This window comes from Microtus ochrogaster, chromosome 10, assembly GCF_000317375.1.
Source record: "Microtus ochrogaster isolate Prairie Vole_2 chromosome 10, MicOch1.0, whole genome shotgun sequence".
Classification (NCBI taxonomy): domain Eukaryota; kingdom Metazoa; phylum Chordata; class Mammalia; order Rodentia; family Cricetidae; genus Microtus; species Microtus ochrogaster.
In genome coordinates this window covers 59,888,885-59,904,365 of record NC_022016.1, presented here as the reverse complement: position 1 = coordinate 59,904,365, position 15,481 = coordinate 59,888,885, and the positions used below count along the sequence as shown (strand labels likewise).

The 15,481-nt window shown below is 44.5% G+C and overlaps 1 protein-coding gene across 1 annotated transcript in view; it reads left to right on the top strand.

Annotated features, from left to right (window-relative positions):
- Sf3a3 (splicing factor 3a subunit 3) overlaps positions 1–15,454 on the top strand; it is a 19,445-nt gene extending 3,991 nt beyond the window's left edge. Inside the window, exons 7-17 of the mRNA XM_005353418.1 lie at positions 2,186–2,268; positions 3,589–3,727; positions 6,344–6,412; positions 7,175–7,242; positions 7,468–7,575; positions 8,464–8,533; positions 10,149–10,313; positions 10,403–10,513; positions 11,488–11,578; positions 14,435–14,490; positions 15,186–15,454. Coding sequence (XP_005353475.1) covers positions 2,186–2,268; positions 3,589–3,727; positions 6,344–6,412; positions 7,175–7,242; positions 7,468–7,575; positions 8,464–8,533; positions 10,149–10,313; positions 10,403–10,513; positions 11,488–11,578; positions 14,435–14,490; positions 15,186–15,263 — 1,038 coding nt within the window. The 3' untranslated portion in view covers positions 15,264–15,454. The remainder of the gene's footprint in view (positions 1–2,185; positions 2,269–3,588; positions 3,728–6,343; positions 6,413–7,174; positions 7,243–7,467; positions 7,576–8,463; positions 8,534–10,148; positions 10,314–10,402; positions 10,514–11,487; positions 11,579–14,434; positions 14,491–15,185) is intronic.
- The last annotated feature ends 27 nt before the right edge of the window (positions 15,455–15,481 follow it).

The following is a 15,481-nucleotide window of genomic DNA, read 5'->3' as shown; positions in this document are numbered from 1 at the left end:
GGCGCCAGATCTCAGTACAGATGGTTGTGAGCCACCATGTGGTTGCTGGGAATTGAACTCAGGACTCTGGAAGAGCAGCCGGTGCTCTTAACCTCTGAGCCATCTCTCCAGCCCATAGATACTTTTTATGTATTTCTATTTTATGAGTTTTTTACCTGCATGTATATTTGTACCATGTGTGTTTGGTACTCCTAGAGGCCAGAAGAGGGAGCTAGATCCCCTAGAACTGGAGTTTCATTACTCATGATTGATTGTGAGCCACCCTGTGAGTGCTAGGAATTTAACCTGGGTCCTCTGCAAGAGCATTGAGTACTCTTAAGTGCTGAGCCTTCACTTCATTCCTGGCACCTTATTTTTTTGAGACAGGGTCTTTGACTAAACATGGAGCGCACCCTTTCAGCTATTATGGTTGTCTTGTGAGCCCCCAGGATCTTTGTCTCTTCTCCCCAATACTAAGGTTCTGGGTATACACCACCATGTCCATCTCTTACATGGGACCTGAGGATCTGTAGTCAGAATCTCATGCTTATAGTATAAGCACTTGACTCACTGAACCAATCCCCTGCCCAAAGGTAAATGCTGACCTGGAGTTCAGTACATAGACCAGGCTGGCTTTGAATTCACAGAAATCCGCCTGGCTCTTGACTCCTAACTACTGGGGTTAAAGGCGTGCATCACTATGTCCAGTAAGGTTTTTTTTTGTTTTTGTTTTTTGTTTGTTTTTTTTATTTTCGAGACAGGGTTTCTCTGTTGTTTTTGGTGCCTCTCTTGGAACTAGCTCTTGTAGACCAGGCTGGTCTCGAACTCAAGGAGATCCCCACTGCCTCTGCCTCCTGAGTGCTGGGATTAAAGGTGTGCGCCACCACCGCCCAGCTTGCCCATTAAGTTTTTAAACTCATAAATACTTCAAATGCTCTTGTGTTAAGTGCACAGTGTGAGGCATGCGAGAAATCCAGCACAGTCTCTGTCAGAAAAGGACTAGTTCATGTCTTTCAGTGGGCAGGTATTTATTTGTTGTTTGTTCGGTGTCTGGGTTTAAAATGGCGGTCTCAGATCACAAGGAAGTTTAATAGTAAGTTTGTAGTGGGGCATGGTAGCACACCTTTAACAGCAGCACTTAGGCATCAGAGGCAGAAGGATCTCTGTGACACCTTGTCTTTATAGGGAAATGTTCCCAAATGCAGCTACTAACCTTTAAGTTCTGCAGGCTGGTGCCTTGTTCTCTGCTGCACCTCCTTGTTTAGTTCAAAGATCTTCAGTGAGAAGCTGCATGAATTAACTAACGCAGGGCATCTTTCAGGATCGTATTTGAGGATGGCAAAATCCTTAGACAGGAGCCTGGCCCACCATAAATATCCAGCATGTATCTTATTTGGATTTGTGTTTGTTAATTAATCCTGTAGACTTAGTTTCATGTCCAGCAATCTTCTACACACTTCACTGGAATCAATAGCCCTAGGGATTGAAGGACAGGAAAGAAAATACTGAAGTGAGCCATGCCTTGATGCTTGGTTAGAGAACACTCTAAGATTTCTTTATTTAGGGCTGGGCGATGGTGGTACACGCTTTTAATCCCAGCACTCAGGAGGCAGAGGCAGGTGGATCTCTGTGAGTTCCAGGCCAGCCTGGTCTACAAGAGCTAGTTCTAGGAAAGGCTCCAAAGCTTGTCTTGAAAAAAAAAATTATTTATTTATTATGTATGAAACATTCTGCTTGCATGTATTCTTGCATGCCAGAAGAGGGCACCAGATCTCATTTTAGATGGTTGTGAGCCATCATGTGGTTGCCGGGAATTGAACTCAGGACCTCTGGAAGAGCAGCCAGTGCTCTTAACCTCTGAGCCATCTCTCCAGCCCCCCTTGTTTGCAAACATGTGGTTGCCGGGAATTGAACTCAGGACCTCTGGAAGAGCAGCCAGTGCTCTTAACCTCTGAGCCATCTCTCCAGCCCCCCTTGTTTGCAAAAACAAAAATTGCGTATTTAGTGTATGTGTACATGTGTGTGTAGTCACCTTCAAGTATGGGAGTCCCAGGCTAACTTGAGGGAGTTAGTCCTCTGCTTCCACGATGTGGGTCACTTGGCAGCAAGCACCTTTTCCACTGAGCCCTCTCCAGCCCTTGACCTTGCTTTTTGAAGAGTAATTGACTTATCCTCCTGACTGTTGTCATTTTTTTTCTCTTTTCAGAAGCTGGATTATATCACATACCTGTCCATCTTTGACCAATTGTTTGACATTCCTAAAGAAAGAAAGAACGCAGAGTATAAGAGGTAGGTATTCACAGTTTCCAGGCCTTTTCTGGATTTAGCTAGAATTTCATGGGAAGGTTCGAGGTCAACGTCCTGGCTTTTGTTGCCTGAATACTGTACGTGGATGACGTCTAGGTTTATCAGAAGATAGTGAGTGCTAGGTTTTAAAATATTTGTGATGCTGATGTAATGTTGTGTGCCATTAATCACAGCACTCCAAGAGGCAGAGGCAGGTGGTGAATTTGAGGCCAGCCTGGTTTACATAGTGAATTCCAAGCCAACCACAGGGGTGCATAGTGAGACCCTGTCTCAAGAAATAAAAATTTGTAATATTCTGATTGTGCACAAAGGTATCTATCTTAGTTATGGTTTCTGTTGCTGTGAAGAGACACTGTGATCATGGCAACGCTTATAAAAGAAAACATTTAATTGCCTGGCTTACAGTTGGGGAAAACAGTACATTATCATTATTGTGGGACATAGTGGTGTGTAGAAAAGTAGCTGAGAGTCTTGCATGTTGCTCCAGAGACAACAGGAAGGGAACTGAAACACTGGGTGTGACTTGAGCATATATGAGACTTTAAAGACCACCCCCACAGTGGACACAGCTCCTCCAATGCTTCACCTACTCTAACAAAAACACCTGTCCTAATAGTGAATAGTGTTACTCCCAATGAGCTTATGAGAGCCAGTGGCATTCAAATACCACAGTATCTATGGGAACATGTCTGGTCTTACCCATACCTTCTTTAATTTTGTATAATGTAGAAAGAAATCTGTTACAGGATCTCTGAGGTTTTGGAATTTAATGGGGAACGTTTCCAAGACTGGCTATGTGCTTGGATCTGGTATTAAGTAGAAAGTAATGTTGAATTAATCACACTTTTCCTTAGTTGCTCCCAAGCTTTCTCTTTCTCATATTCTATTTACTTCTTTTATCTGTGAGTTGATTAAGACCTGGTATTTGGCAACATATCTTGAGGATAAAAAGAGATAGGAAAGGTCATGATGTGAGGGGAAAAAAATTAAGCTCATTTGAACAATTAGTAGTGGGCTGGACGATGGTGGTGTATGCCTTTAATCCCAGCACTTGGGAGGCAAAGGCAGGCGGATCTAAGCCAGCCTGGTTGAGTTCCAAGAAAGCTAGAAAGCTAGGACTATACAGAGAAACCCTATATTGATAAACCAAGAAAAAGAAAAAAAAATGAAGTGTAGTTTGCAGGGCATAGGTGGAAGCTGTGATTGCGCTCTCTCTCTCTCTCTCTGTCTCTGTCTCTGTCTCTCTCTGTCTCTCTCTCTCTCTCTCTGTCTCTCTCTCTCTCTCTCTCAAATGCTCTACAGATACCTGGAAATGCTGCTGGAGTACCTCCAAGATTACACAGATAGAGTGAAGCCCCTTCAGGACCAGAATGAGCTCTTTGGGAAGATTCAGACTGACTTTGAGAAGAAGTGGGATAATGGTACCTTTCCTGGATGGCCGGTGAGCTTCAGTGGGGTGAACTTATGTAGTAGTCTTTTTCTGTCCCACCAGCCAGCTCCCAAATAATGATACGGAAACTTCTTATTGATTATGATAGCTTGGCCTATAGCTTAGGTTTGTTCCTAACTAGCTCTTATATCTTAAATTAGCCCATTTATATTAATCTACATTCTATCGCATGGTGTTGCCTCTCTTCCATCTTGCACCTGTTTCCTATCTGTGTCTCCCACATGCCTAGATTCCTCCTCCTTTTCCTTTCTCTCCCCGAAAGTCCCACCTATATACTTCCTGTCTATTGACTGTTCAGCTTTTTTTTTACAACTACAGCAGTACACATTCACACAGTGTACAAATATCACACATTTTTCCTTTTTGTCTAAATAAAAAGGGAAGGTTTTACCTCTAGCTTTGTAAAACTATATACAATAAGAACAATTATCAAGTAAGAATTACATTCTGTGTGTAGTCCATATATATTTGGCAAATTCTAGAAAAGTACTGTATGATCTATCTTAGTGAGACCAAAGCTTTATATCTTAATCATTTTCTTTTATAACATGTATTACCATCCTTAAAATATCTTTTTAGACCTAAAAACATCTTTCTGTTGGTTTGTTTTTCGAGGCAGGGTTTCTTGTGTATTTTTGACTGTCCTAGAACTCACAAAGATCCATCTGCCTCTGCCTTCCCAGTGCAGGGGTTTAAAGGCGTGTGCTACCACGCCAAGCTACCTAAAAACATCTTAGATAAACAACTTAGGCTTTTATGTTTCTTATAAACTTTATATCTTTTATATAAGTTTTTTTTCCCTGAATTTGGTAACAATGAAAACTGTATATTCTGTAGTCTTCAATTCTGATCAGAGATCCAAGAAGGATATAATGTAACTTGAGTGTACAGGAAGTGCAGAGCATGCAATTTTCAAAGCCTTAGAAATGACAGAGACATCTGGCTGCCTGGACAGTCACCCCAAGTTTCCTCTGCAGTGTTGGGGCATCCGTCTTTAGTTTACAGGCCTAGCATATCTAACAGACATATCTGTGAAGCATGAACATTGAAGGACTATACCTACCTTTTCTTGGCAAAGTTTGGCAGTTACTTTCTTTTGTGTCCTGCTTGTTCAATTTGGACAGCATACTGTCAGTAGTCAAGGCAAGGGCAGTTTCTTGCCCATTGAAAGCAAACTCTTTATAGAGGTTCTTTGATGCCCATCATCCTTTTTTGAAGTAAATTGTTGTTGCCAGGAGCAGTCATGTCTCACTGTCATGAAAAGCCTTATGTTATTAAAACATTTTAATGAGTCTCATAGGTACAATACTTTAAGCATTTGTAGAAATATATATACAGTATAACAAAAATAACCTAAATTTGTATCAATATACAGAAATCCATACCAATGTAAGATATTTGAGACTAGTAGTTGTTTTTTTTTTAAATTGGAAAGTAGATTTAATAATCCACCCTTTAATTCTATCATTTCTATATTCCTTTTTTTTCTTTTCAGAATGAAATCCTTGAATCTAATTTCTTTTTTTTTAATTTATTTATTATGTATATAGTGTTCTGGGCACCAGATCTCATTATAGATGGGTGTGAGCCATCATGTGGTTGCTGGGAATTGAACTCAGGACCTCCGGAACAGCAGTCAGTTCCCTTAACCTCTGAGCCATCTCTCCAGCCCCGAATCTAATTTCTTTTGTTCAGCTTTTTTTTCTTACCATTACCAATAACAACTTGTAGCCAGTCCCCAAATGATGACAAACAAACATTCATAATCCATTGAATGACCAAAAACCATCCATCCCTCATCTTGGGAATGTGGATGCTATGTTTCTAAGCTGCTTTCTTGTCAGAGCCTGTTCCAACAAAGTCAGTTGGGGTACCAGGAAGGGGGCGTGAGGTTGAGGAAATTGAAAGATTGGAAGAAATTGAGGCAGAAAACACAGGATAGATCCAGGAGGTCTGTTGTTAAATACCAACTGGCCCAGAGTTTGTTTCAGAGCCTGCTTATATACAAAAGCAGAACAAGACAGTCAGTATCTAACCACAGGACTATTCCTGTCCTTGAGCAAGCAGTGTCTTCTATCTGGATGTGCCCTTGGGTGGCATTCACCAGCCCACAGCTTAGTAGATGTTCTTTATCATGGGCAAAATGCTTCTTCCCATAGACTTAATCAGAACTTTCTCACAGCCCTCAAGGATACAGGCGGAGCAGACAATCTTGAACTCACTGACTTTTAAGTCAGAATTGACTCCAGATGAAAACTGAGTCAGTCACCTGTGGGCTCCACACTTTCTGTTGTCTGGGGATGCCGTCATCTTTAGGGAACCATGAGAAAATTGGGATAATGGTCTAGTCCTGGGAGAGCTAGCTTTATTTTTTGTTTACTCTCTGTGATGGGAAAGTATAAAGCTTATCTTATTTTTTTACTTCTGTGGATAAACTTGAACTTTTGGAAAGAAAACTAACCATCTGATTTTTTTTTTTTTTTTGCTTCACTTCTGTATGAATTGATCTTTATTTTTATATGTGATTAAAGAAAGGAGCAGCCAGTTTAGACCACTCCCTTACCTTCATTCTTCTTATTAACCTGGATCTTTTCCTGTTCCTACCAGAAAGAGACAAGTAGTGCCCTGACCCATGCTGGAGCCCATCTTGACCTCTCTGCATTCTCCTCCTGGGAGGTATGTTTTTCAGGACGGTAGACAATACTGGCCTTGCTTGGCTATCTTTTTGTTGTTAAATTTATTGTGTAGGAATAATTATGTGTCCCCACACATGTGCCACAGCATGCGTGCAGAGATGATAAGTTGTGGGAGTTGGCTCTCCTCCTACCATGTGACTTCAGGGACTCAGACTCCCTTGACAGCAAGCATTCTTTTCTTGCTGAGCCGTCTCACCAGCCCTGATCATCCTTTGGAGGGGCTACTTGCTTTCTTGTCTTCAGTGTCTTAGACTTGTAATAATACCATTTCCTGAGGACAGGCATGTACAAGGAATATGGAAAGACCAGTAGGAAAAAGCCTTTTAACTTCTCTAAAAACTATATTTCAGAGAAGTGTGATATGATGTTACAGTATTTAGAGAGTTAGAGGGTGACTGAGGCAGGAGAGTTGCTGTGAATGTGTAGCTATAAAATAAAAGCCTGTCTCAAAACACAAAGACAGTAATTCTAAAACAGAACAGGAAGCCGGAGGTAGCTCAGGTGGTGGAGTATACGTTGTCAGCATGTGTGAGGTCCCAAGTTCAGTTCCCATCTCTGCAAAAATACTGGCAGGAACAGTTCTACCACAGTGAGCTAGGAAATGCTGCCCTCCCAGTGTGGCTGCATCTAGACATAGCAGTAGTCAGTCTGTGGAGACCTAAAGCTATGTTGACTTCTGAATGTAGTCTTGCCTGGGGAAAAAGCTAATCATGCTATTTTGTAATTGATTTATCTTTTGTAGGAGTTAGCCTCTCTGGGTCTGGACAGATTGAAATCTGCACTGTTGGCTTTAGGCCTGAAATGTGGCGGGTAAGGACCTGGGTTTTCTATCAAAACTTCTAGTTATTGTGTGTTTACTGTGTGGGTCTGATTTTGTTTTTTTGTTGCCCCATACTGCAAAAATCATCGTGTGTAGGGCATGATGGTGCACGCTTTTAACCGCAGCATGTGAGAGTGAGAGGCAGGCAGTCTGAATCTCATACCAGCCTATGTAGTAAGTTCACCCTAAGTCCTATGTGCCTCTTCCCTCCTTAGGACCCTAGAGGAGCGAGCGCAGAGGCTGTTCAGCACCAAAGGGAAGTCCCTAGAGTCTCTCGACACCTCTCTGTTTGCCAAGAACCCCAAATCAAAGGGCACGAAAAGGTGAGTAACTGGAGTAACTGGGCGCACCACTGTTCTGATATAAATTTCTTTCCATAGAGTCAGCTTCACGTCTTTCCTTTTTTTGCTTTGCTTTTTCTCTTTAAGATAGGGTTTCCTGTAACTCAGGTTGACTGCAAACTTGATAAATGTCTGCCTGGATGTGACCTTAACCTGCCTCCTTGGCCTTGATCTATCCCCCTTTCCCCCCCATGGTAGGGTTCCTCAGTATAGCAGTTCTAGCTGTCATGAAACTCATTCTGTAGACCAGGCTGACCTCTCTGTCTCCCAATCACTGGAATTAAAGGCCTGCACCACCATAGCCTAGCTTCTGCTTTACTTTTGCTAAAGACAGTTGAATGTATTCATGAGCCACATACCTATATAGGGTGTTGGGTTTCTTTTGTTTGTTTGTTTGTTTTTCCAGTTTGGGCATTTGGGGGCTATTTGCAGGTTTTTGTCTTGTTTTGTTTTCATGTTTTTTTCCTAACTTGTCATAAGAAACCTGGAGCTCTTACAAGTATGTATTACTCTGATTTTTGTTGGGACTTGGGAAAGTCACAAAATGAGCCCTTTCTTGCAGTTGCTAAGCAGCAGAGTTAGGCCTTCATGTCATGTTCTTGCTTGTAGGCCTTGTGTAACTGTATTCCTGTATCAGTTATAGTGGTACTAGTTGAGTCTTACCGGGTCCTTGACTTCATAGGCATGGTCCAGAGACCTCCGGAGTGTAAGCACTAACCTCCAGGCTTCAGGCAGAGAGCTTGCTCTGCGCGGTGCTGCTCACATGCCTGGAGTTTCTAATGCCGTTGCCGAGTCAGTGTTCCTGACAGGAATAAAGCTTTAGGTGCAGAAAGAACCCTCAACTGATACAGCTTGTTTCTTTTTTTTCAGAGACACTGAGAGGAACAAAGACATTGCTTTCCTGGAAGCTCAGATCTATGAGTATGTGGAGATTCTTGGGGTGAGTGCTTTGTCTTCTGCAAGCTGTGGTGCTATTCAGTGTGAGGATTAGATAGGAAGTTCAAATAAGGAGGGGAGTGAGCAGTAAATTCATCTCAAAATGTGGTTCTCTTGAAGTCCTTGGCCTTTCAGTAGGTTCCTGTTCTGTTGTTAGGTGGTATTCCCAAAGCTGCTCAATTCCCACAAGGCCAGACATAGACAACAGACCACTTCCCCACCCCTGCCTTTCAGCTGGATCATGGATAATGCAGCTCTTTCCTGAGGTTCAGCATAGACCAGGGGGTGACCCAAGAAGCAGACACTCAAAAGGCAAGAGAAAGGTGACTCCCAGCAGCGCTTCAGGTGTGATTTATTGTGACATAGCATTTTGCCCGTGTTGAGATTGTGAAACCTAGCAAGGCTAGGGGAGGCTAGTACTCAGAGGGTGGAGAACATTCTCCTTGCAGTCTCTCGGAGCGCCAAAGGTGTGAGGAGGTGGAAAAGGTTTGACTTGTCCAAGATAACTTGATTGTATCTTGCCCCTTGCCATAGTGATTCTGCTTTATTTTTAACACGCACCCACACGGCTGGGGAAGTAGTCCCCCATTGCTTCTCTGAGAGTGATTCTCTTGAAAGACTAGCTAGATATTAGATAGCAGGGACAGTAAATGCAGGCTGTTACAATGTGACTAGCAATATGGATGGCCAGTCCTCTGAAGCTGGCTGAAAAGCCATTATTGCCTTGGCACCTCTCTTGAATTCTAACCAGTTCTACCCTGTGGTTTCCCTAAGTTGCTCTAACTATGGGACCATAGGATGTTTGTCATTACTTTGCCATTTATTTATGGCTGTTGGTTTGTAAGCATGATACTGAATTTTTTCATATGAAATGAGTATGTCATGGTCCTTAAGTAAGTCACATTGTGGTCAGGAGAAGCGAGTAGCGGCACAGAGAGTGAACTCATTGTGAATGGAAGGTGGCCTCTTGGGCAGGGTGGTCACCACAGTAGAAAGACTGGCTCAGGAACTTTGCAGTAGCAGTGCTGAGACTGGCGATGGTCCGCAGCCTCAGATGAGGATCTAGAGCAGTGCAATGAAACCTTGGGCTTTTCCTTCACAACCAGCTGGCCCGTGAGCATGTTTCTAACAAGAAGGCATGGCTTAGTCTCTCTTTTTTTCTATTTTTTTTTTTTAACTTATTGGTATGTGTGGGTATGGTATTTGGGTGTGAATGTATTCTCACCTGTGAAGGTCAGAAGACGAGTTTCAGGACTCTGTTCATTTACCTTCCACCTTGGTTTGAGGCACCCTTTTCCCTGTTCTGCTGCACTTCATACCCCAGGCTAGTATGCCCATCAGCGTCCAGGTGACTCTCCTGCCTTTACCTCCCATGCTGCAGTAGAGTGCTGAGAGTGTACATGTGGCTTTTTACATGGGTTCTGAGACTTGAGCTCAAGCCATTGGGCTGCCTGGCACGTACTTTTTAACCAGCTGAGCCATTTGCCAGCCGTCCTCAACCTTATCCTACAACCAGATCCTTATCCTTGGTAGAAAGACGTCTGTAGGAATTAGAGGCAATGTCCCTTGGTGTCCTGCACTAATTTCTTGACTCTGCTCTTGCTTTTTGACCCCCTTAGGAACAACGACAGCTCACTCATGAAAATGTCCAACGCAAGCAAGCCAGGACAGGAGAAGAGCGGGAGGAGGAGGAAGAGGAGCAGATCAGCGAGAGTGAAAGTGAAGATGAAGAGAATGAGATCATTTACAACCCCAAAAACCTGCCCCTGGGCTGGGACGGCAAAGTAAGCCTCCTGGGACCCCTCTCCCTCCCATTGTGGAGGCACACAAGAAAGAGCTTGGTAACCTAATGCTGTCGCTTGGTTTCTTTTAGCCCATCCCCTACTGGCTGTATAAGCTTCATGGCCTGAACATTAACTACAACTGTGAGATTTGTGGGAACTACACCTACCGAGGACCGAAGGCCTTCCAGCGGCACTTTGCTGTAAGAAATTCAGAGCCTTTTTCTTGGGAATTGAATGGAAACAACCCTTTAGAGATGAAGGTGGTAGCAGCCTGTGAGGGCTCTAGTGTCCCGAGCTGGAAGGAATCAGAGAGGCCCATGCCAGTGGCCATGGGCCGTGCTAGTCCTGAAACCTGGTCTGGCCTCTGGAGTCACGCCACTGCTCTGCTGTGGAGCTTCACTTGGGCTTTCCCATGTTGGTTCTTGTGCTTTGTCTCGCTTGTTTTTCTGTGGCATCTTGAACCATCTCTGACTTCTTGGTCTTCTCTACATTGCTATTTAAGGGGGCTCGACAGATTTTTGTTGTTGTTTAGATTTTAAATGGGTCTTTGCCTCTTTGCAGGAAAAAATAATTAAGACCCTGATATTTGCCAACCTGCTCTTGACACAGCTGTGTCTGAGCACTGCCCCATTGAGTGCACTCACCCTTGGTGCATTCTTTCTTCCATTTTTGGAGGACAGTTTGCATAATGGAAATGACTTAAGCATAGTGTATGACATGCCTGCCCTTTCAGGCATGTTGCTAGCTCTCCTGGTTTGGTCCTGTCCTCTGTCGCTGGTGGGCCGTGAGTTTTCTTAGTGCCACCTCAGACAATAATGGTTGCTGTCTAAGAGCCAAAGTTGTGCTTTCATCGTTTTTAGCTGCTCGGCAGTTTGCTCCTGAACTCCAGAGCCGCCCACCTGCCCGCAGCCCTGCAGGTGGTGGGGTTGCTGGGCTGTGCCGGCTTCTCCTTAGGGTGCAGTTGTGAGTCTGAGTTGTGCCTTTCTCATACCACCAACTCTAGAATCTGCAGTTCGTAAGCCTGAGACAGCGCAGCCCTGCTTGGCATTGTCAGCCTTGTGTCCGTCACATACCGCAGAAGTGCTGCCTTGGGCAGGGGTGGGTCTGTGGTAGAATGGAGTGAGAGCTGTCTCAGCTGTCCGTGCTTCACATGGTCCCTCTCCTTTTCTTCCAGGAATGGCGTCATGCTCATGGCATGAGGTGCTTGGGCATCCCCAACACTGCCCACTTCGCGAATGTGACACAGATTGAGGATGCTGTCTCCTGTGAGTAAGCTTGCCGGCCGCTCCCTAGCCAGCCAAGGGGCCCCTCCCACAGCTGTCCTGGTACCCTGCTGTCTCCAGGCCCAGGGACAGAGGCTGTGGCCGTGGAAAGCTGAGGCCCACATATAATTACTGCGTTTTTTAAGGACATGAGCTAGTCGGCAGTACTGATTATATCTCCCTTGAAATGAACCCTATGCTGAGCTTAGAAGAGGGCTTTCAGCCGAGTCTGCAAACTTTCCTCTGAAAGATTCTGAGTATAGGTTCTATATTTACGCCTCAGAATTGATTTCGTTGTGTTAAGAACCACTGGTCCAGTAGAAGAAAACAGAAATGGTTCAGTAAGCTTATTTCTGAGGCAGCTGCAGATAACAGAACACAGCAGCAAAGTCCTTGCTAGAGGAAGAGCCCGCGGAGTGTGTGACAAGCGCCTCCCCTTGCTTGGCAGTCTCGGCTACTAATACCTTAACTGCCGGAGTCCTTGGCATTCTCATTCCTCTTTTCTGTTGTGTTTCACTTTATGCTAGCTAGACCGTTGTGTTTTTTTTATGATGTACTTATTTTTATTTTATATGAACTAGTGTTTTTTTTTAAAATATTTATTTATTTATTGTGTATACAATATTCTGTCTGTATGCCTGAAGGCCAGAAGAGGGTGCCAGACCTCTTTACAGATGGTTGTGAGCCACCATGTGGTTGCTGGGAATTGAACTCAGGACCTTTGGAAGAGCAGGCAATGCTCTTAACCACTGAGCCATCTCTCCAGCCCTGAACTAGTGTTTTTGCCTGAATGTCTGTGTGAGGCTGTCATATCTCCAGTTGTGAGCTGCCACGTGGGTGCTGGGAATTGAACCAGAATCATCTGAAGAGCCGCCACTGCTCTTAACTGCTGAGTCATCTTTCCAGCCCCCTTTTGCTATTGGGTTTGGTTTGGTTTTAGACAGAATCTCATGATATAGCCCTGCTGTCCTGGAACTCACCAGGTAGACCAAGCTGGCCTCAAACTCAGGCCTCCCTCTGCCTGCCTCTGCCTCCTGAGTGCTGTGAGTAATGGTGTGTTAGCACGCCCAACTTCAAGAGTTTTTGTGGGTGCATGTGTGTGCATGTGAAGGTTATAGGTTCCTTAGTCACACTCCACCTTATTATTTTGTAAATGTAATGTGTGTGCACATCTCTGCACACTTGTGCTTGCTCTGTGTGTGTGGGGGGGGGGTTGTTGTTGTTTTCTGTTGTGCATGTGCAGGATCCAATGGAGCAGAAGGGGGCATTAGATCCCCTGGAACTGGAGTTACAGACAGTTGGGAACATGAGCTACCACAACTACCCTGATTTCCTGTTTTATTTTTTTTCCTTTTGCTTTGTTGGTAGGAAATTGAGGCATAGTTCATGGAATGAATCATAATTCTACAGATTGAATACTTAAAAATTTTTCTTCCTGAGCCTGATGCTGGTGTTGTACACCTTTAACCCCAGCGCTTGGGAGGCAGATTCAGAGGCAGGCTCGGAGTTTGAGGCCAGCCTGGTCTACAAAGCTATTTTCAAGGCAGTCAGGAGTACACAGAGAAACCCTGTCTCGATAAACAAAAGAACAAAAAGAATTTTCTTGCATCTGTTTACCATGTATGTTTGTGTGTGCTCACATATATACATGGCACTGCACGTGCAGATCTCCTCCCACCATGTGTTCTAGGGAGCAGTCTCAGGTCATCACTCAGAACAGTTCTTCGTATTTGAAGATGAAATATGCATGCATACCACATACTCAGGCCGAAATAAATGGCTGCAGATCTTGACTGTTTTAAGGCAGTCAATGTGGGTAGTAATGTGGGTTACAGTTTGGTTTGCTTTCTGTTGCATGAAAAACATGACCAAAAGCAACTTGTGAAGGAAAAGGCTTATTTGGCTTACGCTTCCATATCACACCATCACTGAGGGAAGTTAGGGTAGGACCTCAAGGCAGGAACCAGAGCAGGGGCCATGGAGGAACACTCCTTACCGCCGTGTTCCCCATGGATTTTGCTCAGCTTGCTTTCTTAAAACTTACAGGACCACCTACCTGCCCTGGGGTGGCAGCACTCACAGTGAGCTGAGCTATCCCCTGTCAATCACTAATCAAGAAAACGCACTACAAACAATGCAATGGCATTTTCTGACTCTAGGGTCCCTCCTTCCAAGAACTCTAGCTTGTCATTGACAAAAACCAACCGGACAGAGTTCAAGTAATCCCAGCACTCAGAGTTCAAGGCCAGCCTGGTCTACAAGAGCTAGTTTCAGGACAGGAATCAAAAACTACAGAGAAACCTTGCCTCGAAAATCAAAAAAAAAAAAACAAGCAAACATAAAAACAAAAGGAGAAGAAGAAGAAAAACTAACCAGGGCATGTATGAAGCCCTCAACTATGATCCATTGTTATTTCATTCCACAGTTCCTGTAGACTGTTCCCCGTTAACTTCTTTTGAAAGTATTTCTTTTCTTTTTACTGTTATAATTGTTTTTTGTGACAAGGTAGCTCATTTAGCACAGACTGGCCTCAATCTCACTATGTAGCCAAGGCTAGCCTTAAACTGATCCTCCCTCCTCTGTCTTCCAAATGCTGAGATGACAGATGTGCGCCTCCATGTCTGGTTTTTTAAATCTCTGTTCTGAAAAGTCCTGGTGTGCCTTTCTTTCTCAGCAAAGTGAGATTGTGGTAAATTTCACAGTAAAAGGAGTTTTATAGGTGGCTCTAAACCCCAATTCCCTCTGCGAGCAGCTAGAGTCATTGCGGGGAGGGGGCTGCTGGAAGCAGGGCAGTGGCTGTGATATAGCACTGTACCAGCAGACTCTGAGTTCTAATGGCTGCTTTCTCTCATCCTGCAGTGTGGGCCAAGCTGAAACTGCAGAAGGCTTCAGAACGATGGCAGCCCGACACTGAGGTGGGTGAAAACAGGAGAGTGTTTGGGGTGGCATCACATGACAGCTCCCTCGCCCTGCAGAAAGGAGAGGAAGGGAGGTTTACGGCAGGAGCAAATCTGATGGGACAGTGTCTTCAAGCTGACCACACATAAACCCATTGTCAGGCAGTGTATCCCCCTGAGGGTGCTGTGGACCAGAGCACCCAGCCTCTTGTCTACCCTTGGACTTCGAAAGAAGTCTGTCACCTCTTAGGTGGCTGGAGAAGGTATCCAATCAGAGGAGTCCTCTCTTTGTAGTGGGGATGTCCTCATTGGTCTTGACAGGTCTGAGAGGAGTGTCATGCTTCAAGGGTGTGGTGGTAACATCCGGGTTCTGTGGAGACTGGTGGTGGTCTCCTTTATTCTGTCAGTATTTCAGCATCAGGACCCTTTCCAGCTATAATGTAGACCTGAAGCTCTAAGCCTGTTCGGTTTCCCTGTTAACTCCTGCAGCGGCCAGTGAGCAGAACTACCCAGGCTTCTTGGGAACCATTTCACATGGCTGCTTGATCAGCCTTTCCCTGCTAGGCTTCCTTTCCTCAGACACAGGGTGCTACTTGGAAGAATATGTAGGGGTGAGGGAGAGCCGCAACTGGTTCACTTGTGGGGCTCTGGCTGAGAAGCCAGGTGAATGCTGGTTTCCGGGGAGCAGGGTAACAGAGAGCCTTCCTTTGCAGGAAGAGTATGAAGACTCCAGTGGAAATGTTGTGAACAAGAAAACATACGAGGATCTGAAAAGACAAGGACTGCTCTAGTGGGCGGCTGCACCCGGGCACCCCAGAGATCTGCTTTTTTATCTTTTCCAACCAAATGCTCTTGCAGACTTTTTGCTATGTAGTCTTCAGTCTAGTGTGCATCTTGTAGAAACAAGACATGCTGGCAGTTTGCATAATTGAGATGTGTTTTATCTTTGTTTTATATTAAAAAGATCTGTGGGAAAATAAAACCAGCCCTTGTTCTGATTTGTTTTTTT